General features: G+C 37.0%; 1 protein-coding gene across 4 annotated transcripts in view; it reads right to left on the bottom strand.

The window, feature by feature from the left end:
• The window catches only part of LOC150094556 (protein Loquacious-like), a 200,949-nt gene that overhangs the window by 77,431 nt on the left and 100,149 nt on the right, over positions 1–23,369 (bottom strand). For all 4 annotated transcript variants that reach the window (XM_090411865.1, XM_090411864.1, XM_090411863.1 and 1 more), the window contains exon 4: positions 10,805–10,983. In XM_090411865.1, the coding sequence (XP_090267991.1) occupies positions 10,805–10,983 (179 nt within the window). The remainder of the gene's footprint in view (positions 1–10,804; positions 10,984–23,369) is intronic.

Raw genomic sequence — 23,369 nt, forward strand, 5'->3', positions numbered from 1 at the left:
CAGATTGATTCAGCCAGAGAGGCATGTGGTGAGGTTGTCTGCAAGGATAGAAAAATCAGGACTCCATGGTGGACACAGGGAGTTAAATAGGCAGTGAAGGAAAAAGAGAAATCATATCAAAAGTTCCTGGCAAATAAGTCAGCTTTTGCTCTTAGAGAATACAGAGACAAATGTAAGAAAGCGAAACACTGTGTAAAACTAGCTAAACAAAAGTCATGGGAGAACTTTGGCAAGAACATAGAAAATAAATATCAAGAATGTTGCAAAATATTCTGGAGGTTGTTGAAGAAACTTAGGAATGGAGGAAAGAGTGCTGTAAAAGGAGTTAGAGATGATAAAGGTGACATGAAAACAGGAGAAAAAGATATCCTTGAAGTAGGGATAAATTACTTCGAAAAATTGCTAAATGAAACAATCAGTGATAGCACAGTGTTAAAAGCACTCAACAGGCATACAGTCAGGGATACATATCCATACTTGAAGTAGAATAAGCCATTAAAGGCTTGAAATGTGGAAAGGCAGCAGGAGTAGATGATATTCGACCAGAAATGCTGGTATGGTGGGTATAAAAGTCTTGCAGTGGCTGCACTGCAAGACTTTTATACCCCCATACTTCAAAGCTGGACACAGGTACGAATTCCCGATGATTGGAGTAGGACTCTAATAGTGCCCATATATAAAAAGGGAAATAAAACTGAATGTGAGAATTACAGAGGTATTTCCCTACTGAGTATTCCTGGTAAGATCTATGCAAGTATACTTGAGAAACAGTTGAGAAAAATTGTGGAAGAAAAGCTTGGTGAAGAACAAGCTGGATTCAGGCCAAATTAAGGCTGTCAGGATCAGATCTTCACTTTACGACAAATAGTCGAGAAAGCATGGGAATATAACAAAGATCTGTATTTAAGTTTTGTCGATCTGGAAAAGGCATATGACAAGGTGCAAGAGAAAAGCTATTCAATACACTACAGTTGTATGGTGTCAATGGGGCATTATATCAAGCAATACTTAGTCTGTATTTGAGTTGTAAGTCGGCAGTTAGAATTGACGGATGCACAGGAAGATGGTTTAATGTTAAATCTGGTGTGAGACAAGGATGTACATTATCCCCTCTGTTATTCATTATCTATATGGATCACATTATGAAAGAAATTGGTATTAAACATGACAGCAGAATTGGAGATGTTAATGTCGGCTCTTTGCTTTATGGGGACGATATTATACTTCTAAATAAATCCACTACAAGTTTGCAAGATTCCCTGACTAAATTGAATAACTGTTGTAATAGATATGGTATGAAGGTCAGCAATAAAAAGCCAAAGACAATGAAAATAGGCAGAATCGTTGAAAATGTCAACTGCGTTGTGAATGGAGAACCTGTGGAACAAGTAAAACATTTCAGCTACTTAGGCACAATTTTTAACGAAGATGGTAAATTAAATATGGAAATAGACAACAGAATCAACAAAGCAGGTATGGTAGGAAGTCAATTGAATGAATTCATATGGAATAAGAGAGAAATTAGTCAGTGTTAAATTGTGAATGAAGCTATGTTATGTAATTTATTTTTTTTCCATTCACATTTAAAATTGCTTATTAAATATTAATCATGGCTTATATAAAATTATTTATTATTCCCTAATTGAGAATTACTAATTGAATATTTATTCAAAACCTGATCTATTATTAGTTATGAAATAATAATATGTGTAGAATTTTGTATAACCAAATATATATGATGTAACGTAAAGTGTTATTTTATATTTAACTGTATACGTAATCAAAAAGTTGAAGAAGTAGCTTAAATATTCTGTTGTTTTTATTTGTGAAATATTTAATGTTATGTAATCACTCATGTAGCAGTAATAGAGCATACATTACATTGGCGAAATGTTTACGTTTAGTCTGTTGTCATGGAGACGCACGCGTAAACAACCACGAGTGGAGTAGAGCGTGGCGTTCGAACGTAAGGTGGGAGTGAAGGTCATAGAAAAAAGCAGAAAGAGAAGGAAGGTCATAGATAAGAGAAAGGGAGAGAAGAATTATTATTAAGCGAGGGAGGAGAGAGTTTTGCGGAACCAGTAGGAAAGTAGCGTACAAGTAAAGAAGTAAAAGAAGATTATAAAATCCACAGGGCAGAAATTTATGAAAATAGTGTTCGGAAGTGAACCAATAAGAAGTGAATCATAAAGTTTAATATTTTGTGCGAGATCAGCTGTTATTATGAAGAAAGGTTGATGCCGAAATCAGATAAAAAATGAAACTGGACAGTCAATGCGAAAATTCTGATTAGTTCCAGTTAATCTGGATTACGATTAAATTCTATGTTGCCCTAGGAAAAGGTTATATTGATTACTTGGAGAAAAGTGAACAAGAAAAGATATCAGTACTTAATCACTGTTGTTTGGAATAGTGAAGTGCGACTAACAGTAGTACAGTTAAAACTGTGGAGATTTTTATTATGTGTGTTCCGCTAATGTTAATTAAGTTAATTCCTAAGTGCTCTCTCAATAATTTGAGGTATTGAAGATTTTGTCCGGTAAGAGTAGTTGTATAAGTTTTTCTATTCTAGCATTAACTGTAATATATCTCCGATGCTCAAGGTCCGGAATATATTTGCTTGGAATATTGCTTACGTAGTTTATTGCCTGCTGTGAATATAAACATTGAGCTGATAGATTTGTGAAGACTGATTAAATGTGAAGTTGTTATATTAACTTGAGATAAGAAGATTTGTGTTTTTGAGACTGTGAATTGTAAATGGAAGTTAAAACATTGATTTAGCATGAGTGACCTAAGAAGTTGTATTAAGTTAATTGTATAGTTCCATTTTAAAATAGAGTTCTTGTATTTGTTAACCATATCATATATTAAATGTTTTATTTTGTTGATCTAAATATTGTGTTTGCCTGAATTCCTTTTTATTGCACCGTTCATAAATGTTCGAATCTTGCGGGAACCCCAAGTGAAAATGATAGTAAATGATTTGGCCTATTGAGATGACTGCTAAACTAATTAAGAATTGATCCTACTATTTATATAGACTAATCTAAGAATAGGGTGGCGCAGTATAAATATAAATTTCCCTACTTTTGGATCGGTGATCATTTCGTAATTAGTTATATTATTCATAAAAGTGACTTGAAACTAGATAGATTTAGAACACGACAGAAAAGAGTCGTCACGACATCAGGACACTAAATTAGCTGTATAGAAGACAGTGTTCAAACCAGTTTTAACTTATGGATCTGAGAGCTGGGTCAGAAGTAAAGCACTTAACCAAAGACTAAAGACTGAAGATATGAGTATCCTGAGAAAGATTAGAGGTGTGACCAGATGGCATCAATGGCAATATCATATTAAAAATGAGGATATTAGGAAAGAACTTGACATTGTCAGCATCCAGGAATGCGTTAGCAGAGCTAATCTCAGGTGGTATGGTCATTTAAACAGAGTGGGCAAGGAAAGATTAGCAAAGCAAGTGTTCTCTGTCAGGTTGGCAGGAAAACGACCCAGAGGAAGACCAAGATATAGGTAGATTGATACGGTACGATGTGCCTTAGACGATAGAAATATAAGATCTGATAATGATGATATTGGAGTCCTGACAAGTAATAGAATGATTTGGAGGAAAATTGTAGATAGGAAGTTAGTAATGGTGTAAATTTTTCATGTAGTACTATCATATCCTGTACACACCTCAATGGCTTTTCTGAAAAAAGTACTCAACGTCTTCTCAATTCTTATAATCCTCTACAAAACAACAAAGTTTCAACACGTCGAGTGCCTATTCCTTATATATCCGGTATTTCAGAACCTATCGCAAGAATTTTAAAGAAATATGATTTAACAACTACGTATTCACCTATTAACAAATTGTCTTCTCATTTTCCTTCTCCTAAAGACAAACGCTCAACTTTATCTCTTCCTGGAGTTTATCAAATTCCATGCAACTGTGATCTCTTTTATTTTGGACAAACTGGACGTTCTCTTGAAAAAAGAATCCAAGAACATCAATCATCCATTCTTCACAAAAAACCTGAAAAGTCTGGATTGGCTCAACACGGGATTGAAACTAACCACAGCATCCTTTGGTCCAAGACTCGCCTCTTACATAGATCCCGTTATAGGTTCGAACGTTTGTTCAAGGAAAGCGTGGAGGCCTTGCTCCATCGCCCCAACCTGAATCGTAATGAGTGTATATCTATATCAAAAATCTGGGAAAGTCTAATCAAGATTACTCATTAATTAATTTTTTTTTTTTTTAATAGCAAATTCAATCATGTTTGTACTTCAAAATATTCTGTTTCATACTTAGTGATTTAACATCACGCGGCGTGTTATAATTTTAACGATCTATTGTTAGTATTCTAGCTTGTATTTTTAAACTGTTCTTGTATTACCACTGACGATGGTCTGCTATTTCCAGACCGAAATATTTGGTTAAATAAATATCTTTCTTGTGATTACGTGATTATATCATTATTAGCCATGTCTTGTTCGTCTAGCCCTATTTGTTGAAGGGTTTCTATTAAGTTAGTGTGTCTGACTTTGTCGAATGCTTTTTCAAAATCTATGAAACACATAAAGACAGATTTCTGTTTATCTATGCATTTTTGTATCAATGTGTATATAGAAAAGGGCCTCTCTAGTACCAAAACCATTCCAAAAGCCGAATTGTGTTTCACTTAGAGTTTCTTCACTTTTTCTATAAATACAATTCTGAATTACTTTCAAAAATATTTTTAATGTTTGGCTCATTAGACTAATAAGTCAGAAGTCACCACAGGAATTCGCTTTGGGTTTCTTTGGGATAGTGAATAAATGTAGATTTGAGCCAATCTGATGGAAATTCATCACTTTCATATATTTTATTAAATAGCTTAAATATAAAGAGCCAATAGGCTTCACTTTGGCGATGTAACATTATTTAAATTAAGGGGATATTAAATCCCACATTGTTTTTCAAAACTGAATAAGAAACTCAAAGATTGGAATCAAAGAGTTTCATGCCGAATATAGTAAACTATAAAAGTATCGGCGAATACTAGCGTAAGCCAAAGCACGTAGTCCAACACTAGGGCAACTCGTTGCAAAGGTGGGGAAAGTTCTGATCGCTATTCTTAGTATTTCCCATAATGTAAAACCCATCTCCTAGATGTATGATGTTATACATTATGGTGAAAGGTCACTACCCAGACCAGTTTCGACCTTTATTGAGGTCTCATCATTTGGTCTACCTACTCACTGATGAGATCTCAATAAAGGTCGAAACCAGTCTGGGTAGTGACCTTCCACCATGATGTATAACATCATACATCTCCTAGGAGATGGGTTTTACATTATAGGAAATACTAAGAATAGCGATCAGAACTTTCCCCACCTTTGCAACGAGTTGCCCTAGTGTTAGACTACATGCTTTGGCTTACGCTAGTAATCGCCAATACTTTTATAGTTTACTATATTCGGCATGAAACTCTTTGATTCCGATCTTTGAGTTTCTTATTCGGTTTTGAAACAACGTGGGATTTAATATCTCCTTAATTTAAATAAATTTTATTAAATAGTTTTTCAAGAAGTTTGATGTTATCTGATTCTATTAATTTTAAAAATTCTGTTTGCACACCATCTGGTCCACTGACTTTTCCTGTTTTACTTGATCTTATAGCATTCTCTATTTCACATTTCATGATTGCTGGTCCTTGAATGTTATCTTTTATATTTATAGGCTTCTGTCTAGTATCATTGAAAAGTTCTGTTACATATTTTATCCAAATCTGTGCTTTATTCCCTTCTTTTAGAACTATTTTTCCACTTTCGTCTCTTAGAGACACTGTTTGCTTTTTACTGCATGCCATTTATTTGGGCTTGGGACCAGCACCTATTGGGGCTAGCTTGCCCCCTTTGGTGGCTGCAATAGGCGAAATGACATAGCAAGATAGGAAAGATTCACCCCTAGCCCTCGAATACTCTAATAGCATTGGGGGTAAGGAGCAAGAAGAGAAGAAAGAAGGGACCAGTCTACAGATAATATAACAGATGTATATTACATGAAGTAAGGCATGGTCCAGAATCAGGTCCCTCGGGTTTGCCATGTGTACTCACTAAAGTGAGCCCATGAGGAAAAATTGTATACCTAAGGTAAGGAGGGTTATTTAAGTAGGAGTTAGATGGATGAGTAATATCATTAAGCACGAGCTGCAGAAGAAGAAAATGCTGTGGAGGGTATAGAGAGAGCAAACTCATGAACAGTACAGGGCTCAGGCAAGAAAGGCATGACCAGCATGGCAAGGAAGTCAAAATCAGATTATATGAAGAATCTAGCTGAGCAGGCCAAAGGAAATCCGAAAGAGTTATTTCGTTATGTGGCAAGCAAGAGGAAGAATGACTATGGATGATTAACCTTAATGAGTGATGATGGTCCCGAGGTAACAGAAGCAGACAAAATAGTTGAGTTACTGAGTGACCACTTTGAAAGGGTATATCATCCTAGTGAGATTACTGCTTTAACATACGTGAAAGATACTAATGTGGGAACAGAGGTGGATGAATAGGAGGTTCTTAGAATATTGCAGAATCTCAATGTAAATACAGCTATGGGATTAGATGAGATATCAGCTCCAGTTTGGCAAGAATGTACAAAGGAACTGGCAATGTCTCTGACTAGGCTCTTTAATTTAAGTCTCAGTTCTGGTAGAGTTCCAAGGGAGTGGAAAAAGGGCAAAATAATTCCCTTGCATAAAGGAGATTCTAAGACTGCAGTAGCAAATTATAGACCAATCAATATCTCAGATGTGGTGGTAAAAGTACTGGAAAAATTGGTCAAAAAGAGAATTCAAGAATGGGTGGATAAAAATATGATACTGTATGAGGAACAACATGGCTTTGGCAAAGATCAGTCATGCCTTCAGCAGAGTTGGATAAAGGAAATGGCTATATGGTGATTCTGTTGGATTTTGCAAAGCCATTTGACAGAATACCACATGGAATTCTGATACGCAAATAGAAATGGGGATGGATATGACACTCGTTAAATGGATAAGAGTGTAACTGCTGAACAGATATCAAGAAGTGGTCTATTGAGGGGCAAAGTTGAAGCAAAAACAGGTGACTAGTGATGTGCCACATGGTTCAGTGCTGGGACCACTGCTGTTTAATTTGTACATAAATGATATAGGAAATAACTTGAAAGGAAATATTCAGTTGTTTGCTGATGATGCAAAATTAGGTAGAGTAATAGTTATTTAAGGTGATGTGGAAAGCTTGCAAACAATTTAAATAGGATGTCAGTGTGGACAAAAGATTATGGGTGCAGTTTAATGTAGAGAAATGTAAAGTTATGCATTTTGGGATAAACAGATTAAGAGCTGTGTATCACATTGATGGCACTATACTGCACAAAATAGAGGAAGTTAGAGATTCAGGGGTGGTGGTAGACAGAAAGTTAAAGTTTAGAGGACATACTGCTAAGGTAGCCCATAAGTTTACTTGGCTACTGAAGAACACGCTAACAAGTAGAGATAAAAAGTTGTTATTCCTCTTTATAATGCCTCGATACACCTACATCTGGATTACCGAGCTCAAGTCTGGTCCCTTGGGGATGAAGAAGCAGTGGAGAGGATCTCTGGAAGTTGAATAAATGTGTAGTTAGTAGAGGTGTAAGAAATAGATTTTTTTTGCTTGGAGAGTTGTGAATGAGTGGAATGGTTTGCTAGAGTCAGTTGTGAGTGTTTTGTCTGTTAATGAGTTCAAGGAGAGGTATGACAGATCATGTGATAGTTTGGGTCTCCCGCAATGAGTCTTCGGACTCCATTGCGGTGCCTGTACAATAATAATAAAGCTTATGCTTGTTTCTTTGTTTTTCTGACAAAATAGTCAGAAATAATGGGTGGAAAAGAAGTTGGGTCTTGTTGGAGACCTAAATTGCATAGAACAAAATGAAACAGATAAACAGAAATGTTTGGAAATATCAACGAACCCCAGCAAAGCAAATAACAGTAAACACCTGCAAGATTTATGTTCATGGACTAGTCATTACTAACACCATATTCCAACATAAAGATGTACATAAATTCACATTTAGAGAACACAGAAGAAATAAGAAGTCATACTGATAGCGATTGATTTATTCAGACTGATTCAAGTTACAAGTTTTGAGAGGAATAAAAATGAGAATCAAACTGAAAAGAAATCTCCATCCAATATATGAATATTATTGATGGGGAAAAAAGTGAAGATTTGAAAACAAGAACCAACTGTTAGAGACCCGGTGGCAAATTTCAGAGAACCTCAAAAAAACAGTAATTGATTCAGACAGGAAATCATATGATATATATATATATATATATACACACATACATACATACATACACATATTCACAATACAAAAAAAAAAAAAAATCTGAAATTCATAGTGGATTCAAAAAGCAAAAATGACAGTCTTGGAAAATAAGCAATCATGAGTCCCTGTTAAGTCAGGTGATCTTAGAGAATATGGGGAGGTGGGGATAAGAAAACTAAATTGTTTTTAAGAAAATTATATTGATTACGGTGCTCAGATTTGAATCTCCTGGGTTCTGAGGGAATGAAACTGTGGAAAGGGTGTAAAGAGAAGAGTTACAAAGATGGTAGGATTATGGAATGTAAATTATGAGGATAGATTGAGAGTATGTGGACTGCAGGCAATGGTGAACAGGAGAAAGATGGATGACATAACAGAGACCTACAACTTCTGAATGGATGTTACAGGATAGCTGATGGATTTTGTTATGTTATATGGAAGGCGAGAAGAAGAGTGAGTGGAAGAGTTTGCCTGGTGAGTGCATTTAGTGTGAATGAATTTAAGATCAGTTATGACAGCTGGTGAGTGATATATAGCCTCCATCAGTGAGTCCTTTACCCCATGGAGTGTATGATGATGATAATAATGAAGAAGGTGGATGAAATAACAGAACCCTGAGGAATGCCTGCATTAGTCAGAAAATCTGAAAAGAAAATAGTCTCCACCATTAAAAAATGAATCACTAGAGAGAAGACTGGGAATGTGTTCCCAAATTCCCCACTTTGTTCAAAATTGGAAATGAAAGCTTTCATTTGAACATGATCATTTCAAAATCATATAGTCTGGATCTGGAGAACAGAAATAGTAGTCGGACCTGGAAATGAGGAAGAGTACGAGTCTCCAAGATTACACTTCATATTGTAGTGCTAAAGAACACGAGGTTGGAAACAGCTGAGGAGGGGGGGGGGGTTCTCACTAGAGATGAAACTACTTGGATTAGACTATGGTCAGAATTACCAAGAGAAGTAGTCATCTGAACTGCATACCTGAAAAGAGAATTAGTCAAGAAAAGATCCAGAGTGTTGGGTGAGAGGATTTGACAAGAATTCTGGTTGGGAGATGAACAATTTGCTTTAGATCAATGCTTACAGCAAATACCCTCAGCTTCTATTCCAACCTAGTCAGTGGAGAAAAGGAGCCAATTAGAGAGTCGTGGAAATTAAAGTAAGGTAGTTGGATTGTAGAAGTCACCATGATTTTCAGAATTGGAGTACCAGCAGCAACCGCAGATGAATGATACACAATGAGACAAGTCTTGAGTCACAAATAAAAAAAAAACGAGAGAAAAAAAAGAAGAAAAACTAATTCAAGAATATAAGCATCTTCGAAGAAATATTTAATGTGAATCATATTCATGGCAGTGGACTAAGGCTTATATAATCTGGAAATCCTTTCGGGCCACTTCAGGCCTCCAATAATTGAATTGTCAGCTTCAATAGTTTAAAACTGGCAATCATAGGGTTAACATTCAGAAATTATTTAATCTTTGACAAAAAGAATACTAAATATCAAATTAAGATGACAAATTTCATTAAGATGATATATTCAAAGCCTACAATGCAAACAGTGATACAAGTACAGTGCAAGAAGGAAGGAGAAAAAGCAACAGCTTAGCCAGCTAATGTTACAACAAATCACATTATTAAGAGAAACTGAAAACTTCACAGTTGAAGTTACAAAAATTTTAGTTCCTCTACCTCAAATTGTTCATGAGGTCTCACGAAAAATCAACATTTATCAGTTGGCACATAATAGCGCAATGACTCGCCTTCATTTAAAGAACTATCTCCATGAGTTGTTATATGCATATTTCCTTATTCATACTTGAATAAACTATGGTGATGTTTATATACTAAAAATGACATGTGACAGGCACAACTGTTATAATTACAATACTGTTAAAATACAGGTAACTCGTAAGAAAATGCTTCTCATAAATTTTTTTTATTATTTTTATATGTTGCTCCACCTACAAAAGATTATTTGTAAACCTATAGTACATTTTGTACTTTGGCTGTATAATTTTTTAAGGATTTTTTTTTTCTATTTTTATGAATTTTATACATTTTTGTATTATTTATTTATATTTTTTACATAGTCTGAAAACCCTGCTCCAGTGTCCAAACATGAAAATTTTCAAGCCATATCAGACCTCCAATAAGTGGAGCAGCGGTTTCAGAAAGTGATCTCCCATCTAAATTGCTTCAATTATATTTTTAAACTCTTTTTTTATTAGCATTTTGGTTAACCATGCATTATCATCAGTTAGCTGTATTCTTAATAGGGCTTTATGTAAATCATGCCTATTTTAATTAAATGCCTCATGTTTCATGAAAGCAAAGAATGTCACAGTAGTCAACTACATTATTAACAACAGGTTGTATGAAATATCTTTTTCAGCTAAGTCTCCACTTGAATAATCTCACAAAAATTGTGAAAAATTTACTGCAATTAATTTCTTACCTATTTCTTTCATATCATTCACATAGCAATTCATTTCAAATGTTCTCTCATGGGGTAGTCCCTGTTCACTGCATGTTTCATAGAAAGGTGGCTGCCAACGTTCTTTCATACAATATTCTTGTAAACTGCCTACAGGGTTACCAAGAATGCCATCATCATTTGGAAGTTGACAAGGTTCTCTATTATAAGATTTAATAACAGAATTCAGACAAATCAAAATTATCGAGACAAAGATGCAAAAATGATTCAGCAAATTTCATTCAATTTTAACTTGTTCTGATAAAGGATAATTAATATTTCGGTTAATTAAAATCAAATCCACTAAGGAAGTTATTGAAAATGCATTAACTGCCAAAATAGTGAAATAAAAGCAAATTATAAGAGAGATGAATCAGAAATTACAAAAAGTCGAGAAGCTTTTGAGCGAAGATACAGAGGAAAAGAAAATTAAGTAGCACAAAAAAAAAAAAAAAAAAAAGGTAAGAATAAGTAACGTTATTCGTAAAAAAGATGTTATAAGAGTGAGAAAGTGATAATCATAAGTATATTACCTCGATTGATAAAAATGAAATAAGAAGAGCTGTGATGGCAAATGTTACTATATATAGGTTATGTAGAAGGAACAAATGTAAATTTTTGGATGTGTGAAGAAATCTGAGGGAAGATTAGATTTGTACACTTAGGACAGCCTACACCTGAACGTGTTTGGTATGAGATCTAACACAGAGACTCAGGGAAACTAAATTATAATGCAAGGAATGGTGAGAATGTAAGTGTAAGAGCAACAACGTTACATAATTGTGATAACGACAGGAATGGGCATTATCATTGAAATCATTACATGGAGAAAACAATTTCAACATTGTGTTTGTCTAGTTCAGCCCATCGAACGTGTGCAAAGATGGGTGCATGCATAAGGCACTAGATAAGAATAGAGATCTGCAAGTTGTTCAATTGTGTCATGCAGACTGCAATAAGACTATACAAAAGAACATGTGGATAGATTATTATGCCTATACACGAATGGTAGTTGTATCAGAAATAAAGAATAAAGGGGTAGAGTTTGTTGCCTTGGTCAATATGTTGGGAACTCAGATTGTAGGCATTAGTGAGACCTGGCTATCAGAATCAGACATACTAACTGGTATTAAATGTAAAGGATACAGTATTTTTAGGAAGGATAGACAAGATAGCAAAGGAGGGGTGTGATGCTGATATCAGATGACATGAATATCCTGTTTGTGTTGGGACCTATGACTGTATTACTACTAACAGTATTTCATGTGGCAGTGAATTTGAAGCCATCTGGTGTGAGAGGAAATCTAACAAGATCAATTACATAGTGGGGTTTTGTTATAGACCTGGTGCATCGGTTAATAATGATGAAGAAATGATTACTTTTTTTACATCTATTTACAATAGATGTAAAAAGAGTAATCATAATGGGAGACTAATTATCGAAATATTGACTGGATAGTGGTAAAATCTCATGAGAAGAGTGGAACTGAATTTATTGAGCTGTTTCCAGACAACTTTCTCAAGCAGCAAGTGACAGAAGGATCTTGAGGTCAAATAGTATTAGATTTGATTATAATGTCAGGGTGTTTCAGTTAAAGACGTAATTAGACGTGCATGATCACTGTCAACAAGCCTCCGGTTGTTGACAGTGATCATGCAAGTACTCACTTGAGAAGTGACTAAGTTTATGAATGTTTCGTTCAGAAAAGGTTACAGGTTAAAATGCAAAGCAGAAAATTTTGACTGACAGGAGTATACTGAGTTCAATTGAATGGTATAAGTTGCTAGATGGGAAGAATATCAACAGTGCATGGGAAGCATTTAAAAATACTTAAATGGTGCAATTTAAGAATGTGTCCTGAGAGTTTGAAGAATAAATAGGGTAGAAGTCAAATGAATGTGTAATTGTATTAAGCAAGAGATTTGTAAGAAATGGATGATGTGGAAGGAATACCATGTGCATAAGGATGATGCCCATTATAAAAATTAAAAGCAGCAGGCTAGGATAGTCATAACAGATGTATGGAAAGCTAGGTATGAGTATGAAAAGAAGCTGTCTTTGTAAGCAAAAAACAAAGAATGCTGCAAGTAAAATAAAGAATGAATATGAAAGAATAACTCTTCTAAATGCAGATAGTGTGAGGGTGACATGCAGAAGAGGTTGTTCAACTAATGAGTGCCCATTTTATTAAACGTAATCAGCCTGGTGCATTGTAATATTTTGTTATTTATTATTTTAATTTTATTTATTTATTTACTTGCTTATAATTGTTATTTATTTAATTATCATCAAACTTCCAACTGCGCCTTTATATTATTTTCCTGATCAGTCGTATTACCGAGTTCCTAGTCGTTGCTTGAGCTAGTTCAATCTTTCTTAATCCTCTCTGGCTACATTTACTTTCTCCCCTCTCAAGGTCGTTAGTATGCTATCATGTGTACTTAGTCTAGACTCGGGAAGTGCTTCGGGCTGGAAGCAATTCCCTTATCTATCTTGCTGACTTTCTCTTGCACTGATCTTTAGAAATTTGTTTTTTTTTCGACTGCACCATTAAAGATCATGTAGAGGAATTGTATGTCTTTCCCATACATGCAAGAGAAACATCCAGCTCAACATGGAAATATCTCTAAGGTTTAGTTCTAATTCAAGTAACATTTAAAACTAAAATCAGTCAGTCGTGGCTATTCTATCTTCAGCACACACAGGTTCTATGTTTTATGAGACAGTGCATTGGCAAGTCAGAATCAGGAAGCTATTTCAAACAAACAAAACTGTTTATTCATTCTAAATCAAGATAATTACAAAGATTGAATCTACACATATCAAATTAACTATCTTTGATTAACTCAGCTAAATAACAATGGAAACAAAGTAAAACATGTCTCTGGTTCTCTGCTCAATTAGATTAGCATTTCTCGCTTAAGCCTTTTGATATAAAACAATATACATGCTTATAACAATCAGACACATAGATAGTGGAATTTCTTTTTGTAAGCAGTCTCCTTCAGTTCTTCCTTGACTCCTAATCTAAACTGGTGGAATACCGCCCAGTCAAGGTGAGGCTTATCCTCCTTGGAGACGCTTAGACTGTTTGCAATGGTAAGTAGTTTACTGTAAAAATCTGTTGCACTTTCTTTCTTATCCTGAGCACACCTCTGCAATATCCAAAGGTTGGGGCTCTTCTTACTCTGGAGAACTGGGAAATCAAGGTTTCCTTAAACTTCATGTATTCCAAAGTATCCTTAAGTATTGGGGATGAATACAGGAAGTTCTTGGCCTTTCCAACCAGTTTGCTCCTAAGAAGAATTAATAGTTGGAAGTTGTAAAATATGTATCTGATTCTCCGCTTGATTAGATTAGCATTTCTTACTTAAGCCTTTTGATATAAAACAATATACATGCTCATAACAATCAGACACATGGATAGGCATTCTAACGCAACTTAATTCAGTCTAAAACAGAATTAAGCATAACTAAACTTTACAATCAATTTCCCCTTCATCACATAACATTAGCATATTTCTCTGAATTCTGTAAACAATTAGTTCACCGTTAATTAGAAGTACGGCCTTCCAACTTCACAAATGTTCTTTACACTAACTATGAGATTGGCATTCTTAGCCTTAATATTCACAATCTAAGAAAGTTCTGGAAAATTCTTACTTGCAACCTTCTTAGTTAGTTCAGTACACCCTAGATATCTACTTTTCCTCTTCTAGATATCTACTTTTCCTAGATATCAACCACTTTCCTCTTCCTTCCGGTGAAAACCACATTCAGGCACTAGTTTTTGGCAACGATGATAAAGCATACTCGGAGATGGTCTAGAAACCTCACGGTGGGACTTCTGGAATAGACCGTCACTGCTGATACGAATCTCCTATCATCATCGGACTTCTGCTGACGGGACGTGAATCTCCCATCCTTGGAATGGCTGAACACAAGAACCTCTTCGAGATGAGACCGGAAGCAAGAGCCAGGAATAGAGCGCTTTGGCCCTTCGATTTCTCCCTTTTATCCTACTCTCCTGATCTTGGAACGGCCTCAGATTAAACTGCCCAGATGTTCTTGGAGGGGTTTCCTCTGCCACTCCACTGTCGCTGAGTTCTGGCAGGAAAACCCATAGCCCGTTGACCTTTACGATTTTTGCTAGCCTCAAGTCTACATGTCTAATCCTGTCTGAGCTATTTCTTTGTTTGTACAATTTCAGTGGTCCTTAAATATTTTAACAATTTATTCTAATATTTTACCAGATTCAATACAGCAAAAAAATTCAGGTAAACGTTAATTTAATTACAAGTATTTTGCATAATTTGTTATTTCCAAGTAAAATTGGTACGGAAAAATTTTGTTCTATACAAGATTTTAAGTATGCAACATTGAGTTCAATGGAACCTCTTTACTGAATGAAGAAATTCATGTGTACGAAGAGGAAGTAATAGAGCTGTTGCACAAACTGAATAACAGTTTAGCAATAGGGACTGATGGGATATGAGAAAAGGTACTAAAAGAGTGTTCAGCTGAGCTGGCTATTCCTTTGAGAAAGCTATATAATTTGAGTCTCAGAACAGGGAAGATTCCACAGGAATGGAAAGAATTTATGGTAATCTCATTGCACAGGAGTGGTACAAAGACCAACGTTAGGGCTCACATTCAGAAATGGGTTGACAGTGAATCTCTACTTTGTAATGTACAGCATTGATTTACTTAGCAACATTTTATAATAATGTTACCAGTGACCTAGACAAGGAGAATGGATACACATGATACTTTTGGATTTTGCTAAGGCTTTTGATAGGATACGATACAGAATTCAAAATTATGAGAGTGGTCTTAAAAGTTCTTGGGATAACAATGAAATAATGAGTTTATAATTTCAAAATTATTTTTATTTTTCAACATAATCTCCCTTAAGACTAATACATTTATTCCAGCAATGCTCCAGCACGATTATCCCGCCCCTGTAGTGGTTCTCAGTAAGATCTGCAAAGTATTCTCTCTACAGCTGCAATCATCCCTTGATTCGAAGAAAAATGTTGACCAGCGAGGAAGAGTTTGAAGTTTTGGGAAGAAACAGAAGTTAGAGGGAGCCAAATCTGGGGAATAGGATGGCTATTCGAACAATTCATTGTGCAAATCCCTTAATTTTCCCATTGCCAAAACACATTTGTGGACAGGTGCATTGTCCTGATAAAAGATGATTTTTTTCTTCTGCAAACTGGGTCTTTTCTCATGAATTTTTCCATTTAGTCTGGTTAAAAGATCAGAATAATATTCCTCGGTAATTGTTTTACCCTTTTCAAGATAATTAATAACCAAAATGCCTTTAGCATCCCAAAACACCGATGCCATGACCTTTCATGCTGACGTAACTGACTCTGTCTTCTTTGGCACTGAACAACCAGCTTCTGTCCACTGTTTTGACTGCTGTTTGGATTCTGGTGTGTAATGGTGAATCCAAGTCTCATCCATAGTAATTAATTGATGCACAAAATCAGTTTTAGTCTTAATTAAAACACTCCAAGCACTATTCAGAGATTTTCATGCGAGTGCGTTTTTGATCTGCTATGAGCAAGTGCAGCACCCATCTTGCGCAAAACTTTTTCATTTGCAATTCTACATAGTCCCATCAATTTCACGCATTATGACTTGTCGGTCATCCAATACCACATCGTGCACTCAATGATTTCTGATGTTGTTCCACTTTTTGGACGCCCTTCACATGGATCATCTTCAAGGCTGGTTCGGCCACCTTCTTTTACAAAGAATTTTATAACCGCATGATACTCAATTTTATCCATTTCAAGGATACAGACAACACTTTTGCTTCAGAGAGTTGTATAAAACAAACTACTTGATAGAATGACTTGCAATTTCACATGGATGCTTATGACAGATGTACCAACTCAGAAAAAATAAATAAAAAAATCTTGCCAATAGCGTTGCCATCTATGGTTGAGGCCAAGAACTTTTCAGACCACCCTATTTCATAAATTTTATATTAGCTTTCGACAGATATCAAATAGTGGTATATGGAGGATGTGAGTCTATAAGATTTACAGCAACTAATTGTTTATCATAATGATAACGTCCTTGGTATACTGTTATTCAATTTTACATTAAGGATATTGGGAAGGATTTGATAGGCAACATACAGCTATAGGCATAGGTTTCTGTGGTTCAGCAGTTCATAAGAAAGATTCCGGTAATTGGACCACATGTTCATTAATATAAATAACAATAAAAAACAAATAATAAAAAAATAATGAACAGTTAGATGGCCACAACTGCATAGATTGAACTATTTTGAGTAATTTCTCATTTCTTGTGTTTAAACTTTTAGTTACCTTTGACCCCTGAAGATGTAAGTCAAATGACTAACGAAACTTGTCGGGTTTGTTTTTTATTGTTATTTATCTTAATAAAAATGTTGTCCAATTACTGGAATCTTTCTTATTAACATACAGCTATTTTCTGATGATGTGAAGATAGGTAGGGTAATCAGGAATGATGCTGATATGTAGTACTTGAAGAGTAATTTGAGGGCTGGAATTGTGGGCATGAGAAGATGGATGTCAGTAAATACAAAGTCATGCACTTTGCCATGATTAGATATCGAATGTTGTATTATATTGGTGGGATTATGCTAGAAGAAATGATAAGGCTAGGGATCTTGGAGTGTTAGTAGATTGCAGACTGAAGTTCATATGCCATGTAGCAAATATTGCAATTACAAACGTGTGGACAGACTTATGTATTCGTCAAACATGTTGTTTATTATTTTAACAGTATAATAGAACACAGAAACTAAGTAAATAACTAATTTATTAACTTAATGCTGATATTTCGCTGGTGTTATAACCAGCATCTTCAGAGCACAAAAACACTGTTTGTCACAATACACGAGACTAAAACAACATGGTGTACTTAAACAAAATTGTAGCAGCAACACAAAGACTAGAGTCCTGATTTTGGCGCCCTCTATCTGAAAGAAAAAAAAAAAAAGCTATCATATATTACTAGAGTCCTAGAAAAGTGCTAGTTTTTTTCTTAATATGACTGTCTCCCAGATCTTCAGCAAGTTAATACAGCCATATTTGTTGAGATTTGGAGTGCGTTTTAGGGCTTCTCACCTCTAAGAACAATCTCTCTGATTTATACGGGTTTCTGTGTAGTACTTTTGTGTTTTTCCAGTTGATCCTGTGTGCAGGGGTATCCAGAGCATGGTCTGCTAGGCCCGACTTCCCATAATGATAATTCCAGATGTATCTTTTATGTTCGCTGATACGGATGTTCACAGTTCTTCCTGTTTGACCGTAGTAGGCTTGATTGCATGAGCAGGGTACTTGGTAGACTCCTGGATGTGATAAAGGAGGAATGCTGTCCTTGGGTGAGTGGATGAGGGTGGCTAATTTGCTACATGGTCTGAATGTAGTGCATAGTTTATGTTTATTGAGAATTCTTGAGATCTTTTTGGATGTACCTTTAATGTAAAGGATGGTGACTGTTTTGTTGTAGTTCTCTGTGGTGGATGGTGGGAGGGGTTTCTTAGGAGTGTTTAGTATTTTGTTTATTTTATGTGGATTGTAGCCATTGCCCAAGAAGGTGTGGCGTAAGTGAGTCAGTTCAGCAGTAAGAGCCTTGTCATTGGAACAGATTGCTCTCGCTCTATGGGTTAGCGTTTTTAATATGCCATATTGTTGAGAAGGATGATGGTGTGATTGTTTGTGTAAGTATCTACCTGTATGTGTGGATTTTCTAAAAACTGAAAATGATAAGGAAAAGTACTACAAAAGTACTACACAGAAACCGAAATAAATCAGAGAGATTTTTCTTAGAGGCGACAGAAGCCCTAAAACACACTCCAAATCTCAACAAATATGGCTGTATTAACTTGCTGAAGATCTGGGAGATAGTCATATTAAGAAAAAACTAGCACTTTTCTAGGACTCTAGTAATATATGATAGCTTTTTATTTTTTTTTCAGATAGAGGGCGCCAAAACCAGGACTCTAGTCTGTGTTGCTGCTACAATTTTGTTTAAGTACACCATGTTGTTTTAGTCTCGCATATTGTGACAAACAGTATTTTTGTGCTCTGAAGATGCTGGTTATAACACCAGCGAAATATCAGCATTATTTAGATATGTGAAGAGCCAAAGGCTTCAATTCGGCGACATATAACTTGTTTAAGTTAAGGGATATTACATCCCATATAGTTTCTTAGCCGAATAAGAAACTCAAAGAGTTTCATGCCGAATATAGTAAAAACTATATATAAAGTTCGGCGATTCCAAACGTAAGCAAATACCTGGATACTGCAGCACTGATCCCAAAGGGTAGTGCAAGCTGGGGCAACTCGTGGTAGAGGTGGAGCGAGCTCCGATCACTATTTTAGATATTTGCCCATAATGTGAACTTAGCGCCTAGGAACTGTATTTTTGTTCACATTATGAGAGAAGGTCACTACCCAGACCGGTTTCGACCTTTATTGATGTCGAATGGGAGTTAATGCCTTTCATCACTGGCCTCTTTAGATTTAAAAAAGTTGTGCTGAGAGTCAGCTTGATAGTGAGAGAGGAGGAGAAAGATAGAGTGGATAGCAGTAGATAGTTAAAAGAGGCCTCAGTCGATCTACTTGGCCTGACTTAAATGTCAGCACCAAGCAGATCTCCGACATTATCTCCCTCCATCCGTTCTTTTCAGCTTTCCCCGGTCAGTCACCTCTTCAGGTGTCTGCCCGAGGAAAGTGGGGAAAAACAAATGAAAGAAGCACCACATGAAAAAGAGGAACTGGTAAATAACCTTTAAAATTACATATAACACTTTGTAAGAAACTAGGAAAATTCTGAAATTTCAACCGGAATGACCAGTTTAATACTGAGAAGAGCGGGAGCAGAGCCTGGCCTGGGTGATGCAGCCCACAAGGAGCTGCACCGCTTCGGTGTAAGCCTTCGCAGCCCAGGTTCTCAGGATACCCCCCCCCCTCCTGTGTGGAATAGACATAGACCTTTTTTACAACAAAAATTCTAATCTGAAAGAGGACAAAAAGAAGAAAAAACAAACCAGATTTTTTTTTTTTTTTTCCCCCTCTGGCAGATCGATACTAGGAGTCGACTGACTTGTTAGGCGAGGTTTAAATCCTCCTGCTGTCTATTGTTGTGGGTTTTAATGATGAGATCTGCTAATTTGTCTCCACAGATGTGGTTTAGCATGTAGAGGCCTCTGTGCAGTGCTAGTCCCACGTCGTCCTCTGCATCGATAAGACCAATAATCTTTTCAGGAGTGATTTCATCTATATTATCGACAAACACGTCGTTCCATTCTGCACTGACGACTCTTGGCCCGTTTTGTCCTGTGAGTATCAGTTGAATGTCTCCGAATGTTTCTATTGCTTTTCGTAGTCTCGCCTCCTCCTCGGAGAAATCTTTTAAGAGATGCAATATAGGTGCATTGGCCTTTGCGTGAGGGAACTTTGTGGGTTCTGAAGTTGACTTTATTTTTCCAACTTCAGCTGGTTTTGGTTTTTTTATATTTACTTCTTCAGGGCTGGCTGGCCTCTTTTGTGTGCTTTCTGCATTGTTGATTTCCATATCTACTGCCTCCGTGTCTTCGTCTATTGTGACTGCAGTGATAGTTCCTTTTTGTTGGTGCTGCTGGTTATTTTCGGGTGCTACATTTGTAGTGGCAGTTTGCTCGGTGGCTGGTTCTTTCTGCCTTTTGTCTTTCCTGCTTGTAGGTTTCTCTATTGGTGTATTCGGCAGTGTTTCAGACGTGGCGGCATGATTCTTTCTTGTTGTTCCCTCATGCGCGGCCTTCAGGGTAGGGAACTCATTCTGTTCTGCGCCAATGACATTTTTGGCTGTTGCTTCGATGTTGGGCATAATACTGCCTCCCAATTTTTCGGCCAGGTTTCTGTCCGGACAGGTGTCCACCTTATGGCCGTTAGTGCCGCATTTTAGACATGCTGACTGGCACTGTGCTACTGTATGGCCCGCTGTTAGGCAGTTCTTGCATATTAACTTCGGGCACTGGGCCCCTAGATGAGTGAGAGCGCCGCATCTAAAGCATTGCCTCTTTACTCCCGGGTAACTCACCATTACCCTGGCCGATCCTATCCTGACGAAATTCGGAATTTCCGCCTTCATCATGACGGAAAAGGTGACTTCACCAGATTTCCATTGTGGGATCTCAGCGTCCGTGCCAACTTCGATATCCCGAACAGCTCCCCATTTCGAGAAGACTTTAGTTATGATGTCATTGTCATCTTCTAAGTATTCAAGTGGAAAACGATCTATTCTTACTCTTTTGACAAAGCTTCCTACCACAAAAGGTTGAAAAATTTTTGCCTCGCACTCGACTCCTTTCAGAAGTTTTTCTCTAGTAGCAGCGTCTTTGCATACAACTTGAAACCTTCCCCCCCATAAGGGGTGAAACCGGAAATATTATCTGCCCCGACGCAGTTCAATAATAGCCCTCGCAAACGTCCTCTAGTGAATACCAGTATCTATTTCGAACCCGAGGGTTCTTACCCTCGGTAAAACCGAAGACATTATTTAACGAAAGAAAGGAAGAAGACTTTCCAAGGATAGTCTATTCCTATAAAATAGCGGAATGCCATGTATAGGCCTAAAAAAAAAAAACCACAAAAAGAACAAAGGAATCTTACGAAGGCAGGACTTCAATCGGAGCTCTCTTTTCGGTTCTCCTAAACTGTTGCTGGAATCTGCTGGAACAGGTTTGAAGAAGGACTGGAACATGGAGCTTTCTCTCAGGGCCGCTGAAAAAGGTTGCCCCAGCTTGCACTACCCTTTGGGATCAGTGCTGCAGTATCCAGGTATTTGCTTACGCTTGGAATCGCCGAACTTTATATATAGTTTTTACTATATTCGGCATGAAACTCTTCGAATTTCTTATTCGGCTAAGAAACTATATGGGATGTAATATCCCTTAACTTAAACGTTATATGTCGCCGAATTGAAGCCTTTGGCTCTTCACATATCTAATAATTTATTAGAGCCTCTAACGGCAATACTCGTAGTAGGGGTACAAGTTCTGTTCGCTACAAACTTGATGTTAACTAGGTCTGGCTACTCACTGATGAGACCTCAATAAAGGTCGAAACCGGTCTGGGTAGTGACCTTTCATAATGTGAACAAAAATACAGTTCCTAGGAGCTAAGTTCACATTATGGGCAAATATCAAGAATAGTGATCGGAGCTCACTCCACCTCTACCACGAGTTGCTCCAGCTTGCACTACCCTTTGGGATCAGTGCTGCAGTATCCAGGTATTTGCTTACGCTTGGAATCGCCGAACTTTATATATAGTTTTTACTATATTCGGCATGAAACTCTTTGAGTTTCTTATTCGGCTAAGAAATTATATGGGATGTAATATCCCTTAACTTAAACAAGTCATATGTCGCCGAATTGAAGCCTCTGGCTCTTCACATATCTAATAATTTATTAGAGCACCTCACAGCAATACTCGTAGTAGGGGTACAAGTTCTGTTCGCTACAAACTTGATATTAACTAGGTCTGGCTACTCACTGATGAGACCTCAATATCGACATCGACAGAACGCAGCGGATTCCAGAGACAGTTCCTGAGGACCCCCGAGAAAGCTCCAGCCGAAGGCAGACGTCTACCTCTCAAGAAGATCCAGTTTCAACGGCCCGAAAAGAGAGCTCCATGCTCAGATTCCGCAGTAGTACCCCAGCTTTGGTAAGACCTTTTTTTCTTTTTATTGCCTGTTTTATCCGTCTATTCTGGTATCGCTTTGTTTGCGGCGAGGAAGGCCCAACGTTCCTCGATTTTGCCCTCCCTTACATCCCCTTTCTACACCCAGTAGTCAGAAATTTCTGTAACCATGTCGCATTTTTTGCCTAGAACTAGGACGCTCGGTATCGAGCTCACGAAGCCCGTAGATCAGCGGGCGTTAGCGAGAGCTCTAATCGAAACAGTAGGGGCTGAAAATATATACAGTTTTATACCTTATGGGAACAATAGATTCCAAATAGTGGTCAAAAGCGAACAAACAATCAGACCGTTTCTAGTAGGGAGCCTACGAAAAACGCTAAAAATAACCAGGTTTCCACTAGAATACCTAGAGAACGAACCTGAAGTCAAGAAATTCTTTAGCCAATGGGGGGAAATTCACGAGATTAAAGCAATGGAGTACGCAGACTATAAAGGATGGAAAACAGGAGACTTCGAAATCCAGATTGAAATGAAAAAAGAAGTCCCCAACTTCGTTTTTTTGGGGGAACGAGGGTAATGATCACCTACCCGGGTGTGAAAAGAAGGTGCTTTAGATGTAACTCGGAAGTACACCTTGGAGCAGATTGCCCTCGAACACAATGCAGAAATTGCAAAGCATCAAAACATAAAATAGAAAGCTGTACGGAACCTTGTCTGAAGTGTGGGGATCTGACCCACAAAGTGGACACATGTCCAAACAGGACAAGCTCAGAAGCAATTGGAGGGACCATAACACCGATTAGGGCTACACCCATCGGGAAGCCTGAGACAGTAGCAAGGAGCGAT

The sequence above is a fragment of the Typopeltis vanoorti genome, chromosome 22 (assembly GCF_054136105.1).
Source record: "Typopeltis vanoorti isolate ZY-2024b chromosome 22, IOZ_Tvanoo_1.0, whole genome shotgun sequence".
In the NCBI taxonomy this organism is placed as follows: Eukaryota; Metazoa; Arthropoda; class Arachnida; order Uropygi; family Thelyphonidae; genus Typopeltis; species Typopeltis vanoorti.